Source organism: Rhinichthys klamathensis, unplaced genomic scaffold, assembly GCF_029890125.1.
Source record: "Rhinichthys klamathensis goyatoka isolate OS25496 unplaced genomic scaffold, OSU_Roscu_1.1 h1tg000271l_1, whole genome shotgun sequence".
Taxonomy (NCBI): Eukaryota; Metazoa; Chordata; class Actinopteri; order Cypriniformes; family Leuciscidae; genus Rhinichthys; species Rhinichthys klamathensis.
The window spans coordinates 893,139-921,045 of record NW_026606791.1 but is presented as its reverse complement, the minus strand read 5'-3'; the positions used below and the strand labels follow the sequence as shown (position 1 = coordinate 921,045).

Genomic DNA, 27,907 nt, shown 5'->3' with positions numbered 1-27,907 from the left:
CAATATACATACTTATTTTTTCAGACACATAACATTGTATTACATAATCGTGTGTGTATATACATACTTATTGTTTCAGACACATAACATTGTAATACATTATCGTGTGTTTATTATTATCATTATTATTATATTATTATTAATTTGACTGCAACGTTATATTGTCCTAAAGTGTATTCTCACTGTGTACCGCCTGCAGAAACACTGCATCCGTAGGGGCTGCCATTGTTGTTTTGTATGGTTTTGCGGGCTATGTGACGTCAGAACTCGTTACTGGGAGTACATCGATCTAGTACGAGTTCACGGGTGGGAAGTCACGGGTTTGACTGCCGTTCCAGTGCACTTTCACAGGTATAAGGTTGGAAAAACACGGGTTACAGGTTGCCTGGAACGCGGCATAAGTAGCTTGTTTTATTGGTCGATAATGACGTAGAAGGCATGCGTAAATGCAATGTACGGACTTTTATTTTGAAATCTGTCTTCCGGTGGAAAGATCTCGTAGGTGTCCTGGATCTCTGATGCAACTTTGTTATGGTGCCATTTGTGAAGGATCACTGGATACTTTGTCCTTAAATGAGCGTATTTGATCTGTTTCGTGGGTTTTTCGGGGTTCCCGGTGGTCATTATCGTGGTGATGGCCGCAGGTGAGTCTGCCTAACCGTTTAATGTGGAAATGTTACCTGACAGTTGACTTTTAACAGCTATTATGTCGTCTATTATTAAAACAAACTAATAATAGTAAGATATAAGCAATAACATTGTGCATAGTGTTATGAAGTAACATGCTTCACAATATTTCTCAACTCTTCATATTGCTTTTATGTATGGATGTTTCTGTAGGGTAGGCTAATTTGTGTCAATAGAAATAAACGCTTGGTGACTGTTTTATACAAATAAATTTTATAGAGCATTGTGCTATTTTAAAGTATTTTCGTTTGTCGGCACAGTTATAAATGATTTTGTAATACATTTTTGTGCTGTTTTGTCCGTCCGTGAGAAATTGCTAAAATGCGTGAAGCCATATGGAACATAATACATGCACTCTCTTTCAGTTTTACTTTGACGCATCAGAACATAAATAACAGTGGGCTGGTGCTAGAACTTAGTAATACACATATGAATACATTTCTTAATTGTATCATGGATTTTTTATTATTATAAAATGTGAAAAATAGTAATGAAGAATGAGAAATTCAGCCTCACATGACACATTAACAGATTATTTTACTATCCTATTATAAAAAGATAAATTAAACTGTATCTGGTATCTAATGCACTTATTTTAAAAAAAATGTTACCTGTCACTTTGAGTTTACACATCTTTCTTTCTTTATTAATTAAATAAGTGTTTAATGTTTTATGAAAAATGTAAAGATTGTTTTTCACATGTATATGAAGTATTAGTTCTAAATGCAAATATAGACCTTGTTGGCCTGGTGTAAGTTATTTATTGTTCCTGCACTGTTCCTGATTAATACACTACAGTGACATTGTTTAGTTCAGATTGGTTTGCTAATTTGAATGTGTTTTAATCAGGGACCCCTTCTTTGATGGGATGATTCATGAAGATGATGATGATGAAGATGAAGACAATGACCGTGGATTTCACTACGATGACTTTAATAGGCCACGTCGGGACCCGTTAGAGGATGCCTTCAGATTTGGTTTCAGCGTTGGGCCAGGCGGGATGCGCTTCGAGGAACCTCAGCTGTTCGGCCAGATCTTCAGGGACATGGAGGAGATCTTTGCTGGTCTAGGTCGATTTGATGAGGGCCATGGCTTTGGACATAGAGGTACGTTTGCTTTGTTCCTCAAGTTTATGTTTATTTGCGGTGATTTTTTTTTTTCTGTTTAGTGCAAAGTATGTTTTTAGGCATCTGTACATCTTGCATGATTTAATTTAGATTTTATAAGCTGATTAGATGATGGTTGAATACATTTCAAGTGGTCATCTCAGTATAATCAAATGAGAAAGTAAATGGATAGAAGATACCCATACTGTATAAATCACAAAATGAATAAGCTCTATAGATGTAATACACAGATAAAGATATAATTTTCAAAACCCATTTTCAAAAGATTCGTTTTCAGGCCCCCAAAACTGTTGTCGTGTAAATGAACGGCTAAAATGCATAAGATTTCCATTTTTAGATGAAGGGTAAGGATGACACTAAGATATAATAGTCTATTTAAAGTGTGTGCTTAAAATATTGAAAGAGCTCCAAATAATAGAGAAGAGCTCAGGCTTCTGTCCCACTGTAACTCTAATCTTTTCCATTTTAAAAGCTTGTAAATAAGAATTCAAAAACCTAATAGTGATAGCAATGCATTTTAAAAATATGTTGCTAACTCCTGCTGCTCTCCGCTTCCCCTGCCCAACAGATGTCCCATCAATAGAAGCTCCGCCTCCTCAGGAAGGTGTCGAGAAAGGCAGGAGTGGGGCAGGAAGTAGTAACCCGTTCAGAGATTTCATGTTGAAGTCTCCTGAGAGCTCACCCTACAATCCACCCCTCCCTCCCCCCTCCGTGGGACCAAAGGACAAGGATTCCTCATCTCCACAAGGTCCCAGCAGCCCCTTTCCCCAGTGGAGCCCCTTCTCAAAGGTGAATCAAAGTGATTCGGTGGACTTTTAGAGCAAGGGTGTCCAATCCAGCTCTGTCCTGCAGAGTTTAGCTTCAACACCAATTAAACACACCCGAACCAGATAATCATAGGCTGCGTCCGAAATCGCATACTCTCTTGAGGAGGTACTCATTTTGTGTTAGTAATCACTTCACGACCACTAAAAATCACATTCTATCTATGTAAATGTGTAGTATGAATGTTATCCGGGCGTGCTACATTTATTGTCATGATGTGGCCTCATGGGATAGTAAAGTGTCCACACATTTAAGATTCTCGCCAGAAGTAGTAGGTCATCTGGGTACTTTTTGCCTGCTTTTTTTTTACTTCTTTTGTCACATACTGTTTCTCACCTACTATATAGTAGGGATGTATGCCATTTCGGATGCAACCAAAGTCTTGTTAGGCTTACTAGAAACTTCCAGGCCAGTGTCCTGATGGATAGTTGCCATTCAGGAGCAGTTTTGGACACCCCTGTTTCAGAGTCTTTCTATACTGTATTCTCATCTGATTGTCTTCATTTAATTTTTAGTTTCATGATCTTTGGAAAGATAGTCTATTAAGACCGAAGGAGAACGAGAAAAAAGAGGATGGAGGTAATGATCATTTTTTTATGATTTAAATGCAAGTACAGACAGTAATGTTCTGATTTTTTTTTTTTTAAATCACCACAATTATTCAAGCGAAATAAAAAAAATTGTAATTCATGAAGAAGTTTTGATACTTTAATCTATTGTTCGACATGCAAAACTTCAAATAAAAGAATGGTAGATCACTGCAGTTTGAAAATTCAGACTTAACATGAAGGAGTTGGAAAGGGGTTTAAAAGACACTTCATATTCAATAATATTATTGATTTGACTGCACTGACACTATCGGATGAATACATAACTGGATTGAGCTGGATGATGACACTAGAGCTGCTTTATTGCTGAATCAACTTCATTTCATAATTGACGAATTGTGCAAATTTGACACTGTTATTGAACTGAATTGAACTGACTCGAGCTGAATAGTGACTATTGTTTTCTGTAGAGCAGCTTATAGCTGAATAGAACTCATTTCATTATTGATGAACTTTACACAGTTATTGAACTGAACCGAATCAACACTGAAGCTGAATTACTGTGAAGTGCTAAATAAAAAAAAGCTGACTTGACAAAGAAATGTTATTTTTATGTTATCCTTGGTTACCCTACTGACAAATTCAAGCTTTGAATGAATAGGCCTCGATTCCCTAATTTCTTGGCTGATATCATTGATGCAACTCCTATAAGTTGTCTTTGGTTTACAAAAACCTTTTGTCTTCTGGTTCCACCCTCAGATCTGGACTCGCAGGTGTCTTCAGGTGGGCTGGATCAGATCTTGACTCCAGCACCTTCACAGCCAAAGACGAGGTCATTCTTCAAGTCTATCAGCGTCACCAAGGTGGTCAGACAAGATGGAGTGAGTGTTCCTGTGAAATTTGATCCTCAAAAGTATTTCTGATTGCAAATATCGTAATAATGTACAGCAAGGCTCAAAATATCCCACACATGTCCAGATGGTGTCTAACAAGTAATAATAGAGATTGTGTGTGTGTGTGTGTGTGTGTGTGTGTGTGTGTGTGTGTAGACAGTAGAAGAAAGGCGAACAGTCCGAGACGGTGAAGGTAATGAAGAGACTACAGTGACCATCTCAGGGGGTTCTGGTGTCCAAGATGGGCCGCAAGATCAGTCTGGTCCTCTCATGCCAGGTTAGCCATTTCTAGCCAACACTTCTCCCCATGTGTGGTCTCAAAGGTAAAATATAAAAATTGCATTTACAGTTTTTTTCGATTGCTAAACGACAGTGAGCACAACTGGAGCTACATGTGCAAAACTCTAACTACAGTCTGCACTACCAACAGTCACCTGAGCTAAACAGTTCACATCACCAGCAAAACTCACTCCAAGCAACACTACTCTTAACGCATCGCTCAAAACAGGCTCAGTGCAGCCAAACACTACACACAACCCTCACTGAGATAACACACACTGGCACTCAGAACACACTGAGAGTAAAAACACTAGCATCAAACACCAAAACAGAAAATACTAACTTTTCATCTTTACAGTTTGAACAATTTCAGTGACTTCATACAAAGTAATATTTTCTTAAAAGAAAAGAGTGACATTCTTTCACATGATTTATTTACATTTTTAGAACATAACAATTCTTTAAGGTAAATGAAAATTAGCAGTTTGCTTCAATAGTCTGTAGTAATTTATGGAATTACAGTAATGAGAAAAAAAAAGGTAGAAACTAAAAGTACATACTGTAATTCGAACAAATAATTGAGCCTTTCAGCTGAGACTGCAATCAGCAGTGTGTGAAAGGCACAAGGCTGAAATCTATTCTGTTTTGAATGTATGGTTCACAGTTTTGACAGCAGTGTGTTAGCATTTGAACAAAGTGCTGTAAATCCACAGTGTTGTGCAGGTTGTGGTTAAAGTCATGGTATAAGTGTGTAGAGTTTTGAAAACTGTGTTCAAGCTCTGAAAAACGAACTAGAGTTTGGTCCACATGAACTGCTGCTGTGCAGACTGGAGTTAGAGTTTTGCACATGTAGCTCCAGTTGTGCTCACTGTCGTTTAGCAATCGAAAAAAACTGTAATATAAACATTGTAGAATTTAGAGTATTTAAAACGCATTCTGGTTAAAGGTGCTCTAAGCGATGTCACGCGGTTTTTAGGCCAAAACATTTTTTGTCACATACAGCAAACATCTCCTCACTAACCGCTGGCTGCCTGTCCCCTGAACACACTGTAAAGAAACGCGGTCTCTGTAGACAGCCCAGGCTCCACAAACAGCAACAAAAACAAACTGGGCTAACCCGCTCCATGAAACATGACAAACAGTTCCAGCCAATCACAGACAAGAAGGACTTGGGGGCGGGGTTTGGGGGTTTAGTGCGCGGATGAGGAGGAGGGAGGGTCTAGCTAGCCTCCGTTTTGTTTGACAATACTTTAAACGTCAACAAGAAGTGGCGTCACCCGACATCGCTTAGAGAACCTTTAATATAGTATGTAAAGACATTTTCAAATATCAGTGTTATATTCCTCAAGCTTTTACAAGATCGGTTTTGATTCTTGAATCGACCAGTAATGTATTTTCTGCATCTTTCAGGCCGCTCTGACATGCAGGATGATTTCTCCGTGTTTTCTAAGTTCTTCAGAGGCTTTCGGGGCTGAAAGGGGACACAAACCAAAGGACAATCTCTTTCTCGGCAAAACTATCAACTGCAATCTACAATGATAATTAGTGAATATTTTCATTCTTATGTCTGATTGAATTCTTCAATGTATATGTGGAGATCCAGTCTTGATGATATGAGTAAACAACAATTATTTTCTGCCACAAAATGACCCTGATATCTTTGCCTACTTCTTTCTTTTGAATATAATTTAGTATAAATAATTATATCAATTTCCTGAACTTTGGGGCAGTTGTTGAAGTCACAGTGTTCTGAAAAGGACGGACATACATTTTTAAATTTGTTGGTAAAGAAGATCCATTGGATTTCGTGAGACTGCAGATGATGGGCTACAGTGTAATATATATATATATATAACATTTTATTTTTAAAGGTGTTATCACTCAGAGTGAAATAAAGGGGAAAAAAGTGATTTGCCTTGTTTTGCTTCTTTTGTGCGGAAGGTGGGATGCTTTGCAGTCTCAAGTTGGTCATTTCCTTTAAAATAACACTGATTTAAGAAAACAGGTCAATATTGATAAATAATAATCTCTCTAGTCTAACAATAGTTACACTGATGCAAAAAGGTTCAAAAGTAGTGAACAGTTCGTTCAGCTGTATTTCTGCGGCTTGTTAAAATCCTTCAAATGTAATGGTTTCTTGTAGAATGTGAACCTGGATGTAACCTATTCAGAGACTTTATATTTTATTACAGAACTCGATGTTCTTGTGGTGAATATCCAGCTTTTAATGTTGTTTATATATCTATGTCGTGTTTTTAATATGCTTTAAGAACAACCATGTGCAAATTCATAAGTCAACACCATTGCTGAGTATTTTCTCCTTAAAACTGCAGTGAATCAAAGACAGTCTCAAAAATGCATCACAAACTACCTGGTTAAACGCTGGTGTTTCTGTCATCACAAACTACCTTGTAACCAATCACGTTAACGTGTGATCATCAACGAGTGTATCTCTGAGCTTGTGTGAGTGAGTGGAGGCGGGGCTAATTTGCATATTCATAGAACAGCATATACTACATGAGGCAAGGGTGTATTCAAGAGTTGCATTCAAGCTATTTTAAGGCATGACAGATTTTTTTCCAAGGAAAAAACATTTAAATATGTAATTTTGGTGATCAAATGTGAGTTTTAAGGGATAACATGATTGACTACTAGGGGGGACTTTAAAATAAGTAATTGCACAGGAAGATGTTACCACCTGCTGGGCATTGCTGCCTGTCGCACCTCCTCCAGTGCCCATGGGTCAGCTGCAGGGTCATCAGCCAGAAACCACCGTTCACCGACGTTTCGCTCCTTTAATTCTGGAACGTCTCCTGGTGGCGGAGCAGTGACAGGGACGTCTCCCTGTCACCCCCTGCAGCTGATAGCTGTTCTCCCTGCTGCTGTTATCTGGGGTTAGATGTTCTTCCCCCAACACCTATCTTTCCTCCTCAGCCAGAGCCAAAAGCTACCTTTCTCTGCCTCCTCTGCCAGATCCTTTGTTGCCCTCCTTAGCCTCCCTCCGGCCACTCCTGCTTCCCTCAAGAGGCGTATGGTTGACACCCCAAGGAAACCTCGGCATCCGACCTCCACTGGGTGGATGGTCGTCTTCCAGCCAGCCTCCCGGCACTCGGCAGCAAGCTCCGAGTACTTGGCCTTCTTCCGTTCGAAGGCGGCCTCGATCCCCTCCTCCAGTGGTACAGTGAGCTCAATGAGGTGCGTCGATCTCGCCTTGGTTGACCACACCACTATGTCTGGCCGGAGAGATGTGGTGGTTATCTCCGTGGGGAACCGGAGCTGCTTATCTAGGTCAACCCTCATGTCCCACTCCTGGTTGGGGGAGAAGAGCCTTGCTGTTTCTCTTGATCTGGTGCTTCTCCTTACCCCTCCTTCCGACACAAAGATGGTGGGGTCCTCTGCTGATGGTGGTTGTTTGCTACCCTGTCGACACTCCTCAAGTACTTCGGCTAGCTTTCTCAGGACCTGATCGTGGCGCCATCTGTAGCGTCCCTGTGAGAGAGCGATCTTACAGCCTGCCAAGATGTGCTGGAGACTTGCGTTGGGAGCATTGCAGAGTACGCAGGATACTTCATTTCCAAACCACTGGTGGAGGTTCCGAGGGCAGGGAAGCGTGTCGTAGGTTGAACGAATAAGGAAACTAAGTCAGTAGTAAAAGCACTTCAAAGTTCATAAATCTGGAAAAAACTGTATATATATTGTTGTGCAGCTGTTTCAGGTTCATGTTAGTGAGTGTCTTTCCAGTATAATGATGTATACCAGTATGTAGTATGTTTAGCAACACAAAGTTTCACCCAGTTCTGCCTCATAGACTTACCAGTCTGATTTATATCTGTTTTAGTAAACTGACAGTCTGTGGCTTTTAGAGCAATGCTGATAATGTGAGCTGATAAGAAAAGTAAACAATAGTTCACTAAACATTTTTCATTTTTAACAGGTATTTAAAGTGTTTTAAGAATGAAGAGAAAAAGTGCCTGGTACACCAAGCCTGGTACACTATTGCTTAAGGTGCGTATCACACCCATAATTGTGAGCATTGGTTAGCTTTGCACCCAATTTGATCTTTATCTAGTGACAGATGAAACACGAGTGACATCAACTTTATGGAGATTGCCTTTATACTCAGTTATCTAATGATTATCTCCTAAGTACAAGCTAAGACAGATATAAGTTTACCTCAAAACTGAGTTTACCTCAAAAACAAGGTAAAAATGTTTTTTTTTTTTTTTAAATCAGCGGAGTAACCAGTGGTGTAGAAAGTGTCCGAATTATGTTTATGGGCCACATTTTTTCTTGTCAAAAATTACATTGTTTTTGTCCATTGCCAAGACTATATAATGGGAACACTGAGAACAGCTGCATGGACACATTAACTATGCTGGAGGCAATCATGGACATCAGGGTCAAACATTTACACGTCAGATGTGTAGCTTTGCTTAATTGACTAGAAAACTAGTTAATTAGGAAAAACACTGAGGAAATGGGCCCTGAGAACAAATTTACCAAGAAATAACAACAACATCTGTATGTGCTTATGAATGCTAGTTATGAGACAATGCTAGTTATGCTAGTTATCTTATCAATATTGAGAAAAAATATTGATAAGATATTGGTTAATGGATAAATGCAGGGTTGTCCAAACCTGCTTCTGGAGGACCAACGTCCTGCAAATTTGAGCCCCAACCCTTATTAAACACACCAGCGAATCAAGGTCTTCAGTTCAGACACACTAGAAACTTCCAGGCAAGTGTGTTGGTCCTCCAGGAGCAGAATTGGAAACCCCTGCATAAATGGTTCAGCTGAAAACAAGGCATCTTCTATTGCCCTATTGTACTCTGATAGAAAGGGAGAGGTATTTTGCATGAATTGGCAAAAAATAGAACCTTTACTTTTTCTTCAAAATAAACAGAGTAGATGATTTATGCATATATCTGAGTATAAGCCAGCAGTGCATCACAGATAAAAGTTAACAATAAACTACTCGTCGTTTTATTACAAAAGGGCAATGTACTACATGTAATTGTCATTCCTTCCCCAGACGCACACATAAAACACACTTTAACCACAACAGATAGTCGGAGTTTACCTATGTGGTGTGATAATTGTCCAAACAGAAGACCATGCGTTCTCTAAGGTGCTGACTGGGTGGGAGCTTCTCAGAGCCCTGAGAATACTCTGTCTGGAATCCCCGATCTCCCGGCCTGCATTTACTCGAACCGAAAGCAGAGAGGGCAGAAATAATGGATCGTCTGCTGAGGAGATGCCGAATCAAGAGCAGCTTGATCAGAGAATGTCTGGCTGAATTTTTCGGAGTCTATGTTTTGATAGTAAGTCTGTAATCGTCATATCTGTATTTTTAATATGGAAATGTGTGCCATTAACCCTTCAAAAAAAAAAAAGATTTAAAATAAAACAAAGATTATTGGAGTACATTTTACAAGAAAATAATATTTCAGTCTTTCAAAATTTCATGTTTAATCAATGTGTTGCCATTTAAAAAAAAAAGGTGTAGACATTTGGAGATTGCTAGTAAATTTTCACAAATAATTACAGTGTACTTGTATCTTTTCAAAATTTTGATTTTCTTTGGTAACACTTTGCAATAAGGTTCCATTAACTAACATTCATTAACAATTAACAATTCATTTGCAACATTATTTATAAATCTGTTAGTTCTTTTAGTTGCTTTGGTGCAATTTTCACAAGCAACTGGTACATTTTCAAAACTCCTACGTGCTAATATCACAACAGTTCATCAAAAGTTCACTTTCTTCAAACATTTTAGCATATTTTCATTTGTGTTAGTACAATCCACAAAATCACAAAGTATCCTTTTCTCACAAAATAAGGTTCATATAAATGTTTCATTCACAGTAACTGTATTTCTTAAAGCTTTTACTATCAAACTTTTGATTTGCATCTCTTCTCATTCAGTTTAATACATTTGTCTATTATTTAATCCAGCTGAATTTAATGGTTAATCAATTAATCATTTGGTACACCTACAGATATCTGCAATTTCCGATATGGGTAACCAAATGTAATTATGTTTTTACATAAGTGAATATATCTTAGATGATAACCACTGTTCAAAGTGTGTGCATGCACATTTATAGATACTATTACAAACATTATGGATTCAATTGCATAATGTAATTACATAATGTTAGAATGTAAGTGTGTTTTCTAATCTGTAGCCGTTACTGTAATTAATTCAGCAATAAGGGTGATTTAAACATGTATCCCTGCACTGTTTGTTGCTGAATGGACTGATTGTTAAAAGTACTAATTTGAAAGAAGATCATACGGTTGTGTTTCGGTGATTAAACCAAATGTTCTCATTATATGATCTAGTGTTTTGAAACAATAATAAAAACTAGAATGAAAGCATGAGATCAAGTTTTGAAAGAATGACTGTTACTGTATAAGTGATATCAGTTAGGAGTTTTGTACTAAACGGTTTTAAAATGTACATCTTGTGAAAATAATACCAAATCGAATAAAAAAAACTGTAACATTAGTTAACAAAAATACAACTGTTCATTGTTAGTTCATGTTAGCTCAGGCCCAGACAGCAACCGTGTCTGTCGGCCCAGATCCGGCCCACATCTGGGCCGTGTGGAATCCACGTATACCAGATGCGGGCCGGATCTGGGCCGACACTGTTGCTGTCTGGTCCAAAAAACAATATAAATGTAATGGTGGCTGTTTCAGAGGAACGAGAGTGGGATCCAGATGCAGCAAACATTTATTCAAACAAGCATAATAAAAGCAAATCCAGGCAAAACTGATAAATGTAGACACGGGCGAGGAAGGCAAACAAGAAGCGCACACATAACATCCATAGAAGGACAACACCAGACAAAAACATGAGAAACACTTGGGAATATACACTCAATGGGAGATTGGTGAACAAGACCTGGGAACAATCATTAACTAATCAACAAGAAAAACTACAAAACATGGAACAGAACAGGAAATGACATAAGTCCACACAAGATAAAGGGGAACACATTGATTTTAATCATGTATTAGTACATTTTCAAATTCATATTTACTAAGATTAATAAATTCAAGGAAAGTGTTTTTCCTGGCTAGTTCATGTTAAAGACAGTTTACTAATAAAATTAATTTTACTGTAAAGTGTTATGTAAATAGTAAAGCAGTTATAAAAATCTATAAAAAATATTTTATCTTCATAATATCCAACACTCTAAACAAAAATGGTGCTAAATAGCACTAAAAGTGGTTCATTGGCTTGTCATCATAGGGGAACCACTTTAAGTGCCATATAGCACTTATCTTTGTCAAATGGTGCTATGTAGAACCTTGAGAGGTGCCATAGAGCACCTTAACCACCCCAGAGAACCACTGAAGAACCGCTGAAGAACCAAATTGGGCTTAACAGGTTCTTTAAATGGTAGTGGTGCTATATAGCACCATGACCACCGCAAAGAACCCCTGAAGAACCGCTGAAGAACCATTTTTTTTTAGAGTGTATTATCTACTGAAATGTACTGCCTTGTGTACATTACATCTCTTCAGTAGCACATGTGCAAAGAAATTCTAGAGATCAAACTTTGAAGACTTTGAACTAGTAAATAATCTTTTGCCTCTTCTTAGGAACTGCAGTGCTCATGAATCTCATTGTGCCATAAAGCTTTCAATTATAGACATCATGTCTGAGTACACGTTCACACCAGATTATTTCATCAAAATGTCTTGATGTCACTGTCTCTACACTCCAGCTTTTTGGGTGTGGCTCTGTTGCCCAGGTGACGACCTCTCAAAACACTAAGGGCGACTACCTGTCAATCAACCTCGGATTTGCACTGGGCACCACATTTGGAATCTACATTGCAAAAGGGGTATCAGGTACAAACTCTCCAGTACAGCTGTGTATATTAATAATGTCCTTGTAAAATAAAATATTTCCCATCTGTTTAAGGAGCTCACCTGAATCCAGCGGTTTCCCTCAGCCTGTGTGTCCTGGGCAGATTCTCCTGGACTCGTTTTCCTTTCTTTGTGTGGTCACAGATTTTAGGTGCATTTCTGGCTGCAGCAACTGTTGCTCTTCAGTACTATGGTGAGTGCATGTTGGCCTATATGTAACCTCTATATAAGAATACAGTACAGTAAGTACATCCAAATGAAGGCACTTATTCATTCAGTATGTATTTTGTTTAGATGCCATAATGGATTTCACTGGAGGGCATCTGACTGTTAGTGGTGCCACTGGCACAGCTGGTATCTTCTCCACTTACCCAGCAGACTACCTGAGTCTATGGGGAGGAGTGGTAGACCAGGTCAGTAACACATAAAGCGGAAATCTACAGTTTGAAACGCTAAGACTACAACACAGGACTTTCATAAGATCACCATAACCAAATATTATATAGTGCCAGTATTATGCTTAATCGGAGATTACCTTGTGTGTGTAGCTGTTTGGGAATCACAACAGACTGGGTCATCTGACCAATCAGAGCAGAGTTCGCGGAAAGGAGGGTTTTAGAGAGACTGAATCCGAGCTGTTTCAGACACTGTGAGAAAAGACGGACTGGTTGAAAAAGACACTTTATTTTAGAGCATGTGCTTACAGTATACTTACCCACTAAAGTACTGAGGAATTTAAGGTTACTATAGGTGAACTAGTAACTTTTTTACCTTAACCGAACAGCTTTGGAGTCATTGTAATGTTTATATTATTGATTTCGTGTTGAATGGTGGTCGTCTCGCACCCCCCTGGTGCCTGTGAGCCGCAAAACCACCCTTGCAACTTTGGGCCGACGGGCCGCTGGCCTCAGTGTTAGGAAGTATCGTGTGATATCAGGTCTCGCGAGGTAACGAATTGCTTTAAAAACAGATCTGATAAAATTCTGATAAAATGAGCATCAAACAGAAATAACCCGGCGCCGTATACATGTGGTGTTCGAGGCGCACATACAATACAGACTGCCGACAGTTAAACAGGGCGCGCTCAGCTCTTAAAGGGGCCATACCTTATTTCCACTCGTTACAGCGTCCATCCTACTGAACAGGTACCGGTGTACAGGGGGAGGAGATCCGGTGTTCTGACGATTCATGCTACCCATCGAGATTTGCTACTTAATGGTTATGCGCATGTGCAGACGCACAGTTTTTTTTAACAAAAGGTACATTTTCATGTGTTATATTGTAATTTCCCTTTAAAAATGCTAACTAGCATATGAATATGTGTACGGTCAGCCAGCTGAACAATAATAACTGAAAGTTTCAGTTACTAAGGAAAAGTGTGCTTTGACAAGTCAAAGATGAATATTTGATGATAATTTTTAATTTTCACACCGTTTTAAAAATAAAAACAGTAGTCTACAGTATACAGTAGCTACTCATAACTTAGAATTGTATTATAATTGTATTTCATATAATATTAATCGACATTCTGTGATCGATTCGCGTTACGGTAGCATTTTTCGACAAGGCAGCACAAATCGTCAGAACACCGGCCGTGAGTGCGAGCCATCTCTGCGTGAGTGCTATTCACGACAGTACAAGTACTCCACAGCGACTCTAGGGGTCGCTGTTTGACAAAAACGGAATTCCTACTTAGTGCTGCTTTAAGGTTTAAGGGTAGGTTCAGGGTAGGCTAGTTATTACCAGTGTCATAACTACAATAAGTACATATTATGTTCATGGAAAACAGGACCGTGAAATAAAGTGCTACCGACAGATTGCATAAAAAAAATCGAATATTCTCTCAAACATGATAAAGAATATCAACTTCATGATATTCAAATTCCACTTGTATAATAAATTTGAAAGGAGACTGAGTAAAGGTCCACAATATTTCACCAAGGTCCATCCTTATGGAGAATCCTGGCCTTGTAACTGATTTAGTTAGACATTTGTATTTAACTATTCAAAACGTAAGACACGTTTTCATAGGTTTGTTTAGCTATTCATAACTATTTGTAAGAGTTTCGTAATTAGCTAATCCTTTATTCACGCACAATTATATGCCCATGACGCTGACACGGCTAATCATTACTGATATCCTGAGATTTCAGTCCATGGGAGTTTAACATAAATATAGAGGTAATAAGTTCCAATACCAGTAAATATTAGCAGAACACTAAGTAATGCATTTCTGTACACCTGTGAAAGGACGATTCTTGTTCGTTTGAGTAGATAAATGAGTGACCCCAGGAGTCACGACACCAGGATCACACTGACCTCCGTTTGGCTGAATCAGGAAAAAACTGTTCAGCTCAGTTCATGGAATTCCATTGTTTAAAAGCTATTGTGGTGGTGACGGTATTCCAGCATGCTTTGCAATTGAACAAGTTCAAACAGGTTTGGGTCCAAATACTCTGAAGTGAAACGGGTTTGCAAGTGTGTTCTCGTTACTTAAAAGAATGTTATCAATGTTATAAAGCTTGTCGTGTATGTGTGTTACCATTGTTGAGATTTCTGGTCGCAGGAGTGTAGTGCAACCTAAGGCTCTATATTGCCATCGATGGTTCCATGTAGAACATTTAGCATTCATGGAACTTTCCACTGAACAAAATGGAACATTTAGATTCTTAAAATGTTCTTTAACCTGAATTAAAAAAAGGTCATTCTAAGAACTGCTCAATGAAAGGTTCTTTGGGGAACCCAAGATGGTTCTTCTATGGTATTACTGCGAAAACCCTCTTTTGGAACCTTTATTTTTAAGAGTGTGGTGACTTGTTGAATGTAGGGTTTTTATGACATTTTCTGCGTTTTGTATGTCAATGACAAAATAACACCTACTCTTCTTGAGAAGCTGGTGCATGTTAGTGTCTTTTACAAAATAACAATATAAGAAGATATAGTCATTCACAATGCTTTAAAAAGATTTTTTAAAAAACTTGTGCTTGTCCTGCAGATAATTGGCACAGCCGCTCTGCTAGTATGTGTTCTTGCATTGGGAGATCCTCATAACACACCAGCACCTCCTGGTCTGGAGCCTGTCCTGGTAGGAGCAGTTGTCCTGGTCATCGGGATTTCAATGGGATCTAACAGTGGATATGCCATCAACCCGGCACGAGACATCGGACCAAGACTCTTCTCTTACATTGCAGGCTGGGGAGACGAGGTGTTCAGGTAAGTGTAACATACACACAATGTCAAAGGCTTCTGATCAATTAATTATGCACTCAAATATTTTCTTTGTTTGTTATTTACACTGTATTTTACACCACTGTTCAAAAATGTAGTGTCGGTAACTTTTGTCAATGTTTTTGAAAGTCTCTTATGCTCACATAGGCTGCCTTTATTTGATAAAAAAATTCTGTAAAAACAGTAATATTGTGAAATAAAAAATAATCATTCCAATATGCTTATTTGGTGCAAGAAACATTTATTATTATTATCAATATTGAAAACAGTAGTGCGATATTTTTTTGGAAACCGTGATACATTATTTTCAGGATTCTTTGATAAATAGAAAGTTCAAAAGAACAGCACTTCTGTCATGACAACTCTTTGAGTGTTTGTCATGGTAATGGATATGCTAATGTTAATTTGTTTAGTTTTGGCTGTGGTTATTGCTGCTGCAGAGCAAGTACGGGACTTGCTAATACATGCAAGACATGCTGCTTCTGTACAATATAGCATACATGAATTACCCGTAGCAGATCTATACAGGTGGAGCTGGGGAAGGTGGAGGGTTTCTGAAAGCACGATGCACTGCTACAGAAAACGCTGACCAAGTATTTAAAAGTTGGCTGCTAGGAACCAATCAGCCGTTCCCAATAGAGAACGATGTGATTGCAAGCCAATTGAGTTAAGGACCTATCAGCCTGTACCACCTAGAGTTTCGTGACAGGACTTTGAAAATAGAAATCTTTTATAATATTATAAATGTCTTTAATGTCACTTTTGATCAATTGAATGCATTTTTACTGGATAAAACTAATATTATATAGCTCCTTTTATAAAAAAAAAAAAAAAATCTTATAGTCCCCAAACTTTTGAACAGTGGTGTGTTTTTTATATTTACAGATATTAACATGAGGCTATTTGTTGTCAGGGCCGGACATGGATGGTGGTGGGTACCGTTGGTTGTAACATGTGTTGGTGCTCTTCTGGGTTCATTACTTTATGAGCTGCTGATTGGAGTACATCATCCAGACTCAGAGCCAATGGATCCCGAAGGCCTGACAGCGAAGGTCCAGCAAACTCTGGAGCTGGAGGGTGTCCAGTCCAAGTTTGACACCATTAAAGAAAACGGCAAGGAAAAGATCTTTTCCATAACCTCAGCGGATATAAGATAAAGTGAAAAGAATCGGTAAAACGCGTGATGGAATCTGATTTGTTACTATTTATGTTAAATGTATTAAATTATAAACATTTTTTGGAAGCACAATCATTATCACAATAATTGTCTGGCAAAGGTTTATGAACTATATGACCTTATTGTGGTCTACTACATCTTGTCTAGTAATTTTGGATTTCTTTGTAGGTTTATAATCAAATATGTTAACAATGGCGTTGTAAAAACCGGAAGGCTGGCTGATGTCTTAAAAACGTTACTATTTAAAACAGTGCAGCACACTATCTATTCAATGCTGAATTGTTGTTCAGTAAAGAGTACTTTATATTTTCTTGTTAGAAAAAATTGAAATATACTCAATTTCAGTTCTAATGAAGCTGTAAAGCGGTACAATAATATTTTTTTGTATTTGTTAATGTTAAGATGAATCATTTTAACAATAAGCTAACATGAATGCACTGTGAACTAACATAAACAGTGATTAATTAATTAATGGTGTTAATGCAAAAATGTTTTATTTTATATGTATTTTCACCATTAATTGCATTGCATTCAAAGATTTTGCTAATGTTGATATTAAACTGTGTGCATTATACTATTATTAGTGTTTCCCAGCATGCACGGGGACATACATCATTAAGGACACCATCATCTGTACCGTACCAATTTACTGTTTTATTTAGAAATAGAACTGACACAGATGTACGGCAGTGAAACAGGCAGGTCATCACAGAATAAGATGGCTGTCTATAGACTGTCTATGTATGGGATGTATACATCTATTACTGGAGAAAGTCACACTCACACAGATGATTCACACGATCACAATATTATTTTTAAGAAATGTGGTTTTTGACAAGCACAGAACTTTCTGATAGAAAAGACTCTTATCAAAGAAAAAAAAAATACACAAACAACATTCATATTTGTACATAATTTGCCATAAAACACACAAGCAATCCTTCAAACTCAGTGTCGATTTTTTTTTCAATCAGATGAAGTCGTAAAAATTACATCAGGTCCCGAACACAAAATTTCACTACTAGCTTTTCAATATCACCTTTCAGCTTAAAACAAAAAAACAAAACAGACTGAACTTATTCACATTTTCAAATGCAACAACCATATCAAACTGATGTAGTGCATTTATACACATGTAAAATGTGCTCAAGTGTATCTGTGGCTGAAATGTTTGCATGTTTACTTATATTGACCTTTTTTGACTATTTAAACTTTACAATTCACCTTTGACCTCATATACGTGTTCTTCTTGCACAAATGAAACTTTTTCCACTCACTTATTTTAAGTTCTCAATGATTATAAAAAGACTGATGAATGCTTCAATATAAATAAATATCAGTACTACAATGTCTGTACAATATCATTACATTTTAAAGTCAGTGTTTTCCTTTATTTGTTAAAAAAAAAACCTTCACTAGCACCCTTTTTGCTTTAATGCTTTTGTGGATTGACGCTCAGCTCGGCGAAACCCAGCAGACGCTGAATTGCTCGAAATGTAAAATAGTTTTCGAGCAATACAAAGCCTGTCTGAGATACAATTTGACCTTGTGTAAATGTATTTAAAAGGCTGAGGATGTTACAAACCGGAACGATTGGAGGAAAGGGGGAAATAACTTTATATCTTTGTATTTCGGAAGACAGATCACATTACAATCATAACGACAGGTTAAATTTTCCAAATTATATGCATTATTTTAAACTCGTCTTATTGGCTGGTTCAAAGCCGTGTCCTGTTTTGCAATGGCTTTTCCTTTCTTTCTTTTTCCCGTTTGACTCTGTTTGTTCTACAAGGGCTTGTCGGTCCTGTGTGCCGTGATGAAGGCCATGCCATGCGTGCGGAAGTGTGTGTTAAGGTCCGAGGTTTTGTCGAAGCGCCGGCCGCACACCCTGCAGCTCACCCCTCCCTCCCCCTCCTCCCCCGCTTTAGGCGAGGACGGCGATCCGTCCTGCGGAGACGAGCCAGGTGATGTGTTTCCACCACGACTGTCCTGCTGACCTTGGCGCAAGCGGTGCGTGATGAATTTGTGTCGGCTGAGAGAGCCGGCCGAGGCGAAACAGGCTCCGCATTGCAGGCACTGCTGAGACGCGTTCTCCGCATCACAGTGGACGGGAATGTGGCGCTGGAACTCTTCCCAATCCTGGGTGGTGAAGCCGCAGGGCGTGCAACGGAACGTGCCGTCGTCCTCCTCCTGCTCGACCGGTCGGTTTTCAGACGCTCGAGTTCTCTTCGCTGGACCCGAGGCGTCCTCTCCCGTGACGTCATCCGCATCGGCGCCGCCCCCTCCAGCTGGAGCTCCGCCCTCATTGTCAAGCTCAGATGAACTGCCCGCCCCGTCACCTGGTAGTGAACGCTTTCTGGTGTTTGGAGCGCTCTGAGAGAAGAAATTAAAATGAATGTGTGGATAATTAATTATAATAAACTATAAAGAGTGTCTAAACTGACCTGTCTGTCTGTTGTCTGTCGCGCTCTAATGCCATGTCTGACCCGAATGTGCTTTTCCAAAATCAGGCGACTACTGAATGTACGCTTGCCCTCTGAGCAGTGCCTGAAGAGAACAACATAATAATCAAAAAAGAATCAAATAAAGAATCATTTTAGGAAGGGAAAGAAAGATTCAAATCAATTGGTGGTTGAGGAGTATTTGACTCACGGGCAATGGAAGACTCTCTTGACGCCCTCATGTATTATTCTGACATGTCGACGAAGGCTGTTGGCTGAACTGAACGAACGCTCACACAATCTGCAGGGGAACTTCTTCATTAACTAGAGGACGAAATTAAAACATAAGGCAGGCATAAAACAAATTTGAAGAATTGCCTTTTTTATTCAAAGTAAACACATTGTGTATATATATATATATATATATATATATATATATATATATATATATATATAGGTCAAAGATGGATTGTAAAGTTTAATTAGTCAATATTGAAAATATGTTTGGGGTCAGCAAGATTTTTAACATAAATTTATACTTTATTCAGCAAGGAAATTGATCAAAATTGACAGTAAAGACATTGTTAAAAAAATTAAATATCAAATAAATGCTGTTTTAAATGCCTTCACATAAATGCTTATGAACTTTCTATTCACAAAGAATCCTCCGCAAAAATATTAAGCAGCACAACTGTTTTTAACATTGTTAGCATATTAGAATTAATTCTGTAGGATCATGTGACACTGAAGACTGGAGTGAGGATGCTGAAAATTCAGCTGTGCATCACAGGAAAAAAATTACAAATTAAAAAATATTGAAATACAAAACAGTTATTTTTAATGGTAAAAATGTAATAATATTAATGTTTTTACTATATTTGCAGCCTTGGTGAGCACGAGAGACTTCAAAAACATAAAAAATCTTACTGACCCAAACTTTTGTGCACATTTTTGTAGAAAAGTAAACTACTGGGGAAAATAATGACATTTAGAATTTTCTTTGTAAATTAAAATTAAATTGATCAAAATAAATCAACTATTTTAAATGCTATTAGTTATATTTTTGCATCAATTACAAATGCATGCACAGAAATATAGAATATAAATCACACATTTATTATAGAATATCTCTCTTATATATAATAACTTCTGTGCTTGCGTTTTCTTGTGATTGCTTCTTGCTGTGATTGTATGTGTTCAAGAGTACCAACCGTGTCGTGGTCGTTCTTCATGTGGTCGATGTAATCCTCTCTCTCAGGAAAGCGTTTCTTGCACTCCCTGCACCTCCACTCCATATTCCCGCTCTCTGGAGAACTCGGCTGATCTTCCTCCTCATTCTCATTCTCCTCCTCTTCTTCCTCTTCTCTCTCCTCCCCTTCCTGCTCTCCCTCCTCTTCTTCCCCCTCCTCTTCCTCCTCTCCCTCTCCCTGTCCCTGGCTCAACTCATCTGAATTGTTTTCAGCTGGTTTGGGTTTAGTGGTGGAGTTGTTGGCAGGAGCTGAGACAGGAGATGAGGTGGTGGGCGGAGTCTCTGCTTTGACGGACAGGCCTCTATGAGCAGTCTAAGGGGAAATAATGTAAGGCAGCTCTGGTCAAAAGCATGAGTGAGACAGACAGGAAAATAAGACAATTCACATTGAGGTGGCTTTTGTACTTGGTATGAGCTTTAGACAAGGTGATAGACAAAAATCACTCAGTAAAAGCCAAACCAAGAGTTTTACTGTATGCCTTTGCTGACACCACATACTTTAGGGGAAGTGAAAAGAATGGGTAACACAAAAGGCAAAACGACAATTCATTCATTTAAAACTAAATCAATTAATATACTTTAATGGCTTGTTTAATAATAAACTAGATCATAAGCTTATTATTAATATTTGAATTATTATTGTTAAGATAAGTACCTTGATGTGTTCCATCATGGAGCCTTTCTGGGCATAAAGTTTAGTGCAGTCTGGGCATTTGAACACATGCACCTTCTGTTTGGCCAGGTGAGTGTCAAAATGCATGTAGAGCAAAGGTTTCTGGGTAAACACAGTGTCACACATGACACACTTGTAGATCATCCTGTAGAACGAATATAAGAATATAATGAGGATCAGAGTTCATATCTTTAACGAATTTGAGTAATCAAAATATTTCACATCCATGGCACTTTTCATGAAAAGCTGTGGGTGATGTTTCAACCTACTTAGCCTGTGCAGCTGTGAGGGCGGGATGCTGGGAAGTGATGTGCCCCTGGGCGCTCTGCGCAGATTTGAAGGCCATCGGGCAATTGGGGCACTTATGAAACACCTCACAGTGAGCTGTCTGAATGTGGGACTTGATAGAATTCAAACCTCCGAACACAACTTGACAACTGGAGCACCTGAAATAAAGGAAGTAGATTTGAGCACGTGGAAGTATAAGTAGGCGATTTCTCTTTATTTCTTTGCAGGAAATCTCACAAGGATAGCCTGCAATATTACAAAACACTGATAGGAAATTGAAAGCCAAGAACCTGTAGCCGATGCGCCTGGCAAAGTGCAGACAGGACTCTTCCAGATGGGTCTGAAACGTGGCCTGGCGGGCAGTGCCACCACACTCTGGGCACACATGGGGTGCGCGGTGCTTATGGATCCGCTGATGGGCCGACACACTGCACCAGTTGGGCAGCATCATGGGGGGAGAGCAGAGCATACAAGTCTGAAATAAAAAAAGGACAGCAGGGGAAATATAAAGGAGTTAGTAAATAAAGTAATGTTATCTAGTTTATACAACTTATAGCTTACATTCTTATGTAATTCACATTTCATCAAAAATAAACATTAAATGGATAGCATTTCTTATGCAACAATTTACACTACAGTGAAGTCAGATTGAATGCAAAAGAATGTCGCAATGATTCTTATTATTATATTATTCTAAATATATTATTCTTTTTCGGTCCTGGTCTTTTATCGAAAGACATTTGTTTTCTGAAAAAAAATGACACCTTGCACATGAAGATAGAACATTGTTTCACAATTTTACAGTAAAAAAACAAAATATGTGCAAAAAACAATATTTTAGCTTCAGGTTCTAAAGGGTTAAACAAATATTTTAAATTAACTGTCTTGTTGTTTTTACATTATTTCGGAGATTCAATATGAAAGTATTACAGCATAACATATATAAAAAAACTTTAATGTTAGGTGCGATTAATTACAGAAAAAAAACTGCTTTTTTTAATCGATTGACAGCACTAATATATCTATATCACATTTTATATAATTATATAAAATATAAAATGTATTTCTGACAGACACCAAAATATGTTGCAAAATTTAAATAGAAGTAGAAATGCTGGTAGGGCATGTAAAAAATATCAGATTTTTTTCATACCCATCAAAAAGAAAATCATTGTTTACACAACATGTTTACAATTTTGCAACTTACCGAGTTAGGAGTAGCTCTGATTTGCTGGAAATGGGTCACTAATTCAGCCTTGCTTGAAAACTGGGCTTGGCATTCAGGACACTTGAAGTTGTGATATTGCAAGGCCTCGCCTTTCTTGCAGGGCAGTGGCATCAGGGCTTGGGGACTCTGGGGTCCGCGGCGGGCAGGGCTGGGCTGGGTTGAAGGCGTGCCTGGAGAGGGGGAATCCTTCAATGGACTAGAAGTGGACGGTAGAGTTGTTGTCCCTGTTGGGGTGGCGGAGGATGACAGAGGTGGAGAGGACAGCGATGGAGAGAGCATACCTAAAGGAATGAGAACATAAATTGTTCAATATTAAGCTGAACAAATCATTGTTCAATATTAAGCTGAACATGTCCTATTCAAATCTTCACAAAAATTACAGTATTTTTCATAACTTACCAATGGGAGTAGTGTCTTGCTGGCCAATCATCTGCTCCACTGTTACTGGTCTCATAACCAAATGTGAGCACTGCATGACCAGGCCTCGTTCCTTGTGCTCCCGAGCATGTAGCAGCAGGCTGCACTTATTGAAGAAAGCCAGCCGCTTTGCGCAGTGATTACATGTCACTTCTATTCTCAAAGAGCGCCGGTCGTAGTGTCGTGCCAAGCTGCGCTCCAAAGCGAAAGAATCTCCGCACTCCAAGCATCGGTAGCCAGCAGCAGGCAAAGGAAGACCCCATTCAGGGGGTGGGGGGGTCGAGAGGTCCGGACGGTAGCTGGGCAGCAGGTTCTTGCTATTCAGGATCTTGTTGAAAGCCTCAACCAGGCTGGACTGGCTACGGGAAATAACAGCACCGGTGCTGTTGACGATAGATGCTGGTTTACATGGCACAGTACCTCCATTGGCGGTTTTAGCAACTGTAGGACGCACGCTTATTCCACCAACAGCTGGAGCGACTGGCAAAGTGGTGGCTTTCGTGATGCTCACTGCTGTGGCAGAAACTTTCATTTTATCGGATTGCACTGTCATTTTGTTTTGGACCTTACTGGCAGCTGCTAACATGGCACTACTGGCTTCTAGAGTGGATACTGGTAGGGTTGAGCTTTTTACCACTTGACCAGCAGTGGCGTCATTTTTTCTGGTGCCTTTCGCAGTGCTGGTTCGATTTCCCGTTTGGGATTTACTTCCATCTTTGCCTGCATTGGCAGCACCTAACTTACCGGCTACTCGGGTAACTGTGCGGGTGATGCCTCCTGTAGATGTCTTAATGGTCTTGATGCGTACTTTAAGTGGTCTAGAGGGAACTTTGCTGCCAGGTACAGCTTTGCCACCAGTGCTTGGTGTTGAGCCAGTGTCCGCTGGGAGGGACTGCACAGTATCTACCTCCAATTTCTCTCCATCCCTTTTCCCACCGTCCTTACCATCCACATTAGCCACATCTTTTCCATTCTCTGTAGACCCTTTGTCTACTTCCATCTCCTCTTCTTCTTCCTTGGGTTCTCGAAGGGCAGCAGATGGTGATGAAGATGCCACCGCTGGGCTGCATGATCTTTTGGTAACTGCAGACGTTGGCATGGAGGACTTGGGCATCTCAGGCTCAGGGCTCTCCGGTGAGTCTCGTTCTTCAATCACATGCTCTGGGTTTCGCTCCTCTTGGGGTAAACTCTTTCCAGTTCCTGTTTGGACTGGTGTGGAAAGCCAGTTCTGTTGAGCTCGAGGTGAAGCAGGTGAAGCCAAGGGGATGTCACCTGGTTTGGGGTAAGCGCTAGGTGATATGGACGTCGAAGGAGGGAGAGAAGGAGACTGTGAATTTTCTGGAGGTGACCTCAGCCTGCGTGACAGTTTCGGAGGGGTGGGCGAGTCCGGACTCTCGTGGATGACAAGAGATCCTCCAGAATCAGGATCTGAGTCCTCTTCATCCGAATCTACGCGTCTGAATGCAGACGAACTAAGACGTGGTGTACCGTTAAACGGCTCTGTTAGAGATGTAGCAAGGGGAGACGATGCCACAGCCCCAGAAACTCTGGAACCAACTGAGGGAGAGGATGATGACGGTGAGGAGGATGAAGCTGTGGAGGGAGTGGAAAGAAGTGGTTTAGGTGGGGGAAAGAAAGGAGATGCTGCTCCACTTGCCCCACTAGGAATTGCAGGGGCTTTTGCCTTGTCTGCACCTTCTATGTTCATCTCCTGCTGCATATGCTGCTGTTGCAGAAGCTGCATTTTCCGGGCCCTTCCAACAGAGTCTCCAGCACCTTGTGCCATTAAGGGCTTCAACTTATTGAAGATGTTGCTGCCCTGTTTGGAACTGCCGGAAGAGCCAAGGACAGCTCCTGTGGTCTCTGGTATCGTCTTTGAGCTGCATATGGGCCACTGCTCCCCATTCGGCTGGCAACGGGTCTGCGACATATGTACTGACCCACCGGATGACACAAATCCATTATGGTTGAGTGGGTCTGGTACAGAGTTGTCACCACCATCAAAGGGCTCAGGGCGAACACGGTTCTTCACAATCACGCTAACAATAGAAGGGTCGCTCTGAGAATCCGAGGATGGGCTGGGTGATCTTATGGCCGAACTTCCACCTACTGAAGCATCCCCAGACTTTATGAGTGATCCTCCGCCTGCTCCTTGATGCCCCTCCACCTCATCCGGTGCTGACTGGATAGCCTCTTTGGCATCAATGTCAGGAATGTCAAACGCTGCCAATAGGTCATCGAAATCGGGGGTTTTCATGTCCCCCATGCCGGGTCAGTGGACTCAATCCTAGAACACAAATAAAATGTCTGAAAAATGTGTGTAATAAGAATTGCATTAAAGAGATAGTTAATCAAAAATTACAATTCTGTCATCATTTACTCACCCTCATGTTGTTCCAAACCTGTATGACTTTCTGTCTTCTGTGGAACATATAAATAATGGAAGTCAATGGTCACCAAAACACTTTGGTTGCCAACATTCTGCAAAATATCTTCTTTTGTGCTTCACAGAAGGTGGTCATACATGTTTGGAACGACATGAGGGTAAATTATGACATAATATCCATTTTGGGGTGAACTATCCCATTAAGTCTGTGTTGACATTATTTTCTATTTAAAAATGAAATTAAGACCCAGTATTATTTAATATTGTTCATACAAATCAGTGTGATTTAATGGGGTCTTTCATGCAGGCAAAGTGTAATGTGTTATATTTTAAACAATATCTCAAGTCATCTGTTTTCATAAGGTGATTTTCGTATATAAAAAGGCTGTTGTGCTAAAACATAGTTTATTAAAACATTTCACGAATTCCAGCTATTTGTAATCCTAATAGAAACGGCTTCGTGTTGAAGCACCACTAAGGTAAAATTTATATTGATTTTAGCCACATGCTTCTTCTGTTTGACTAATAGTCCATTCATTACTTCGACAACAACAAAAAATATATACAAATATATACATCGCACTACAGCAAAATGACATCGAACGGCTTTTGTTAGCTTTGGCTAACAGCCACGTAATGGTTCTGTATAAACTAAACATTGATGTCTGAACTAGAAGACATATTCACTTCTGTAATATAATATATTTCTTATTTTTTAATATCATAAATATATGATCCAACAGTCATTTGTTCTTTGCTTAACAATGGATCATTTTCAGGTAACAGAGCTGTTTAGCACGCTACAGCTGCTATGGTGTCAACAAGAGAATCCAAACAAGCCCTCTTATATTAAATAAAAACATTGCATGAATACATACTTGGCCAATAAAAGAAAGACAATGATCCAGTAACCATTAAGCACGTTACAGCGATCAATTTGGTATACAAAACAAACACAATTGCCTGAGAACGGCTAACGTTAAACCCTGCATCTGACCTGGCTAACTACAAATGGGGACCGAAATTGGATCGCTAATGGTACGATTAACGGGCTTTTGTCACATTTTGTCCCTTAGTTGTGGTTTTGGTGTTGATATATTGATGAATAAAGAGCTCGGGGGACGATAAACAGATATACGAGGTGTATTTTGGGGTTTGTTCTGTCATGACGGCGGGGTCCGTGCTGCCCCGTCGCGAGGGTCATTTAAGCGCAGGCCACTGCATGTGCACAGCAACATTTAACTGTTTATAAATAACCTCACATGGATGCCGCAATATGTCTTTATGATCATGCATTTTTATGTACGTGTGTATTATTTTTGTATTGTGTATTTTCATGCACGGACAGTGATTTTGTTTACCTGTTTTTTTGAGATTCCCGACTATCCTCGCTCCAGATGAAGCGCCTTAACTTCCCGTCATCGATCGAGTACGGCCAGGTCTTGGCAGATAACAGTGATAATAATGGACAGGAAAATTATTTTCGGTCTTCTTTGGTTATATTGTTATGTTTGCATGAATAGATCTGGTGAGATTTAGCTTTTTATATTAAAATCAAGAACAAACATGAACATTATCATTGCATTTTATTGATGTATAGACGATGTGTATTTACATCCTTCCAGGATCTCATGTTTCACTGTCTTTAGGTTGATTTGGTTTGGGCCTTTATTATAAGGATTGCGTTTTTTCATCCCCCAAAGCGCAGAGGCTTCATGTTTATCATAGTATCGTATAGTATAGTATTATAGCCCAAAATTTAAATAGTAAATAGCCCAGTTTCTTTTCCTATATGCTTTAGAAATGACATACATGATCCACAAAAATATTATTGTATTTACAGACATCTCAGATAATAATCAACTATTTAATCAATAGATTGGCAACACATATGTAAGGCATCACAGTCAAACTGTTATTGTAATCGTTATTGTGAATATGTTTGACTCCTGCGTAGATAGACATATACATAAATGCATGGGTACATTATACATAACATAAATCTTTAATTTGGAAATCGCCAGTTCCTTGTTATTTGGTGAAAAATCGTATTATTCCCAATCTTGGGAACAAATGTATTGAAATGCTTATACACAGCAAAAGAAAAGCAGCAATAAACAGAGCTAAATTTATCTCGTCTGATGTTTTCATAGACTAGGTTTTACTGCCATCTAGAGATCATTGACGGCATGCACAATCACTGGCACATTACCTCTTCCAGCATTCTTTAATTCGTAATAATTTAATTCGTTGGTTGTCGTTATAACAACAGTATAAAGAAATAGCAAATATGTACATTATTATTATCATTATATTTTATTGAAGAAATATCAAAACAAACAATACAAATTAAATACATTTCAAATGCTAGGGGAAGGTATAAACCGTTTCTTCGACGGCAATATTGCCTCAATAAAATGCTTCACTTAATTTTTAAATGTAATAAAACATGTTTTCCCCTTCTTTTACTGTCTATGGTTTTCCCCCTATGGTTTTCCCCCTGAAAATTTACATTCATGAATGTGAAATTTAGCCATCAAAATAAATAAATACAATAAAATAAAAAGTGCA

The 27,907-nt window shown here is 39.1% G+C and overlaps 3 protein-coding genes and 1 non-coding gene across 6 annotated transcripts; 2 read left to right on the top strand and 2 right to left on the bottom strand.

The window, feature by feature from the left end:
- Positions 1-479: 479 nt before the first annotated feature.
- hax1 (HCLS1 associated protein X-1) lies at positions 480-6,014 on the top strand. 2 transcript variants are annotated; one of them, XM_056268364.1, is made up of 7 exons: positions 480-644; positions 1,627-1,793; positions 2,383-2,603; positions 3,155-3,218; positions 3,947-4,068; positions 4,237-4,357; positions 5,770-6,014. In XM_056268364.1, exons 1-7 carry the CDS (start codon positions 574-576, stop codon positions 5,832-5,834), a joined length of 831 nt encoding a protein of 276 aa, XP_056124339.1. In that variant the 5' UTR covers positions 480-573; the 3' UTR covers positions 5,835-6,014. The 2 variants fall into 2 exon arrangements, with proteins under 2 accessions (XP_056124339.1, XP_056124338.1); XM_056268363.1 differs by having other exon boundaries at positions 481-644; positions 1,537-1,793.
- A 3,560-nt stretch (positions 6,015-9,574) lies between these two features.
- On the top strand, positions 9,575-16,680 carry aqp10b (aquaporin 10b). Its single transcript, XM_056268362.1, has 6 exons — positions 9,575-9,683; positions 12,105-12,231; positions 12,305-12,442; positions 12,544-12,662; positions 15,245-15,462; positions 16,391-16,680. Exons 1-6 carry the CDS (start codon positions 9,597-9,599, stop codon positions 16,632-16,634), a joined length of 933 nt encoding a protein of 310 aa, XP_056124337.1. The 5' UTR covers positions 9,575-9,596; the 3' UTR covers positions 16,635-16,680.
- Positions 16,681-17,286: 606 nt separating this feature from the next.
- Positions 17,287-27,033, bottom strand: znf687b (zinc finger protein 687b). Of its 2 annotated transcripts, XM_056268316.1 has the most exons (11): positions 26,698-26,778; positions 25,335-25,371; positions 22,933-25,237; positions 22,513-22,814; positions 21,596-21,780; positions 21,287-21,463; positions 21,000-21,162; positions 20,307-20,657; positions 19,307-19,419; positions 19,099-19,201; positions 17,287-19,027 (listed from the first exon to the last, which is right to left on the bottom strand). In XM_056268316.1, exons 3-11 carry the CDS (start codon positions 25,214-25,216, stop codon positions 18,440-18,442), a joined length of 4,266 nt encoding a protein of 1,421 aa, XP_056124291.1. In that variant the 5' UTR covers positions 25,217-25,237; positions 25,335-25,371; positions 26,698-26,778; the 3' UTR covers positions 17,287-18,439. The 2 variants fall into 2 exon arrangements, with proteins under 2 accessions (XP_056124291.1, XP_056124292.1); XM_056268317.1 differs by lacking the exon at positions 25,335-25,371 and having other exon boundaries at positions 26,698-27,033.
- LOC130102404 (small nucleolar RNA SNORA13) lies at positions 20,742-20,880 on the bottom strand. Its single transcript, XR_008809207.1, has one exon. It is a non-coding gene; the product is annotated as a small nucleolar RNA SNORA13 (small nucleolar RNA).
- Positions 27,034-27,907: the final 874 nt, after the last annotated feature.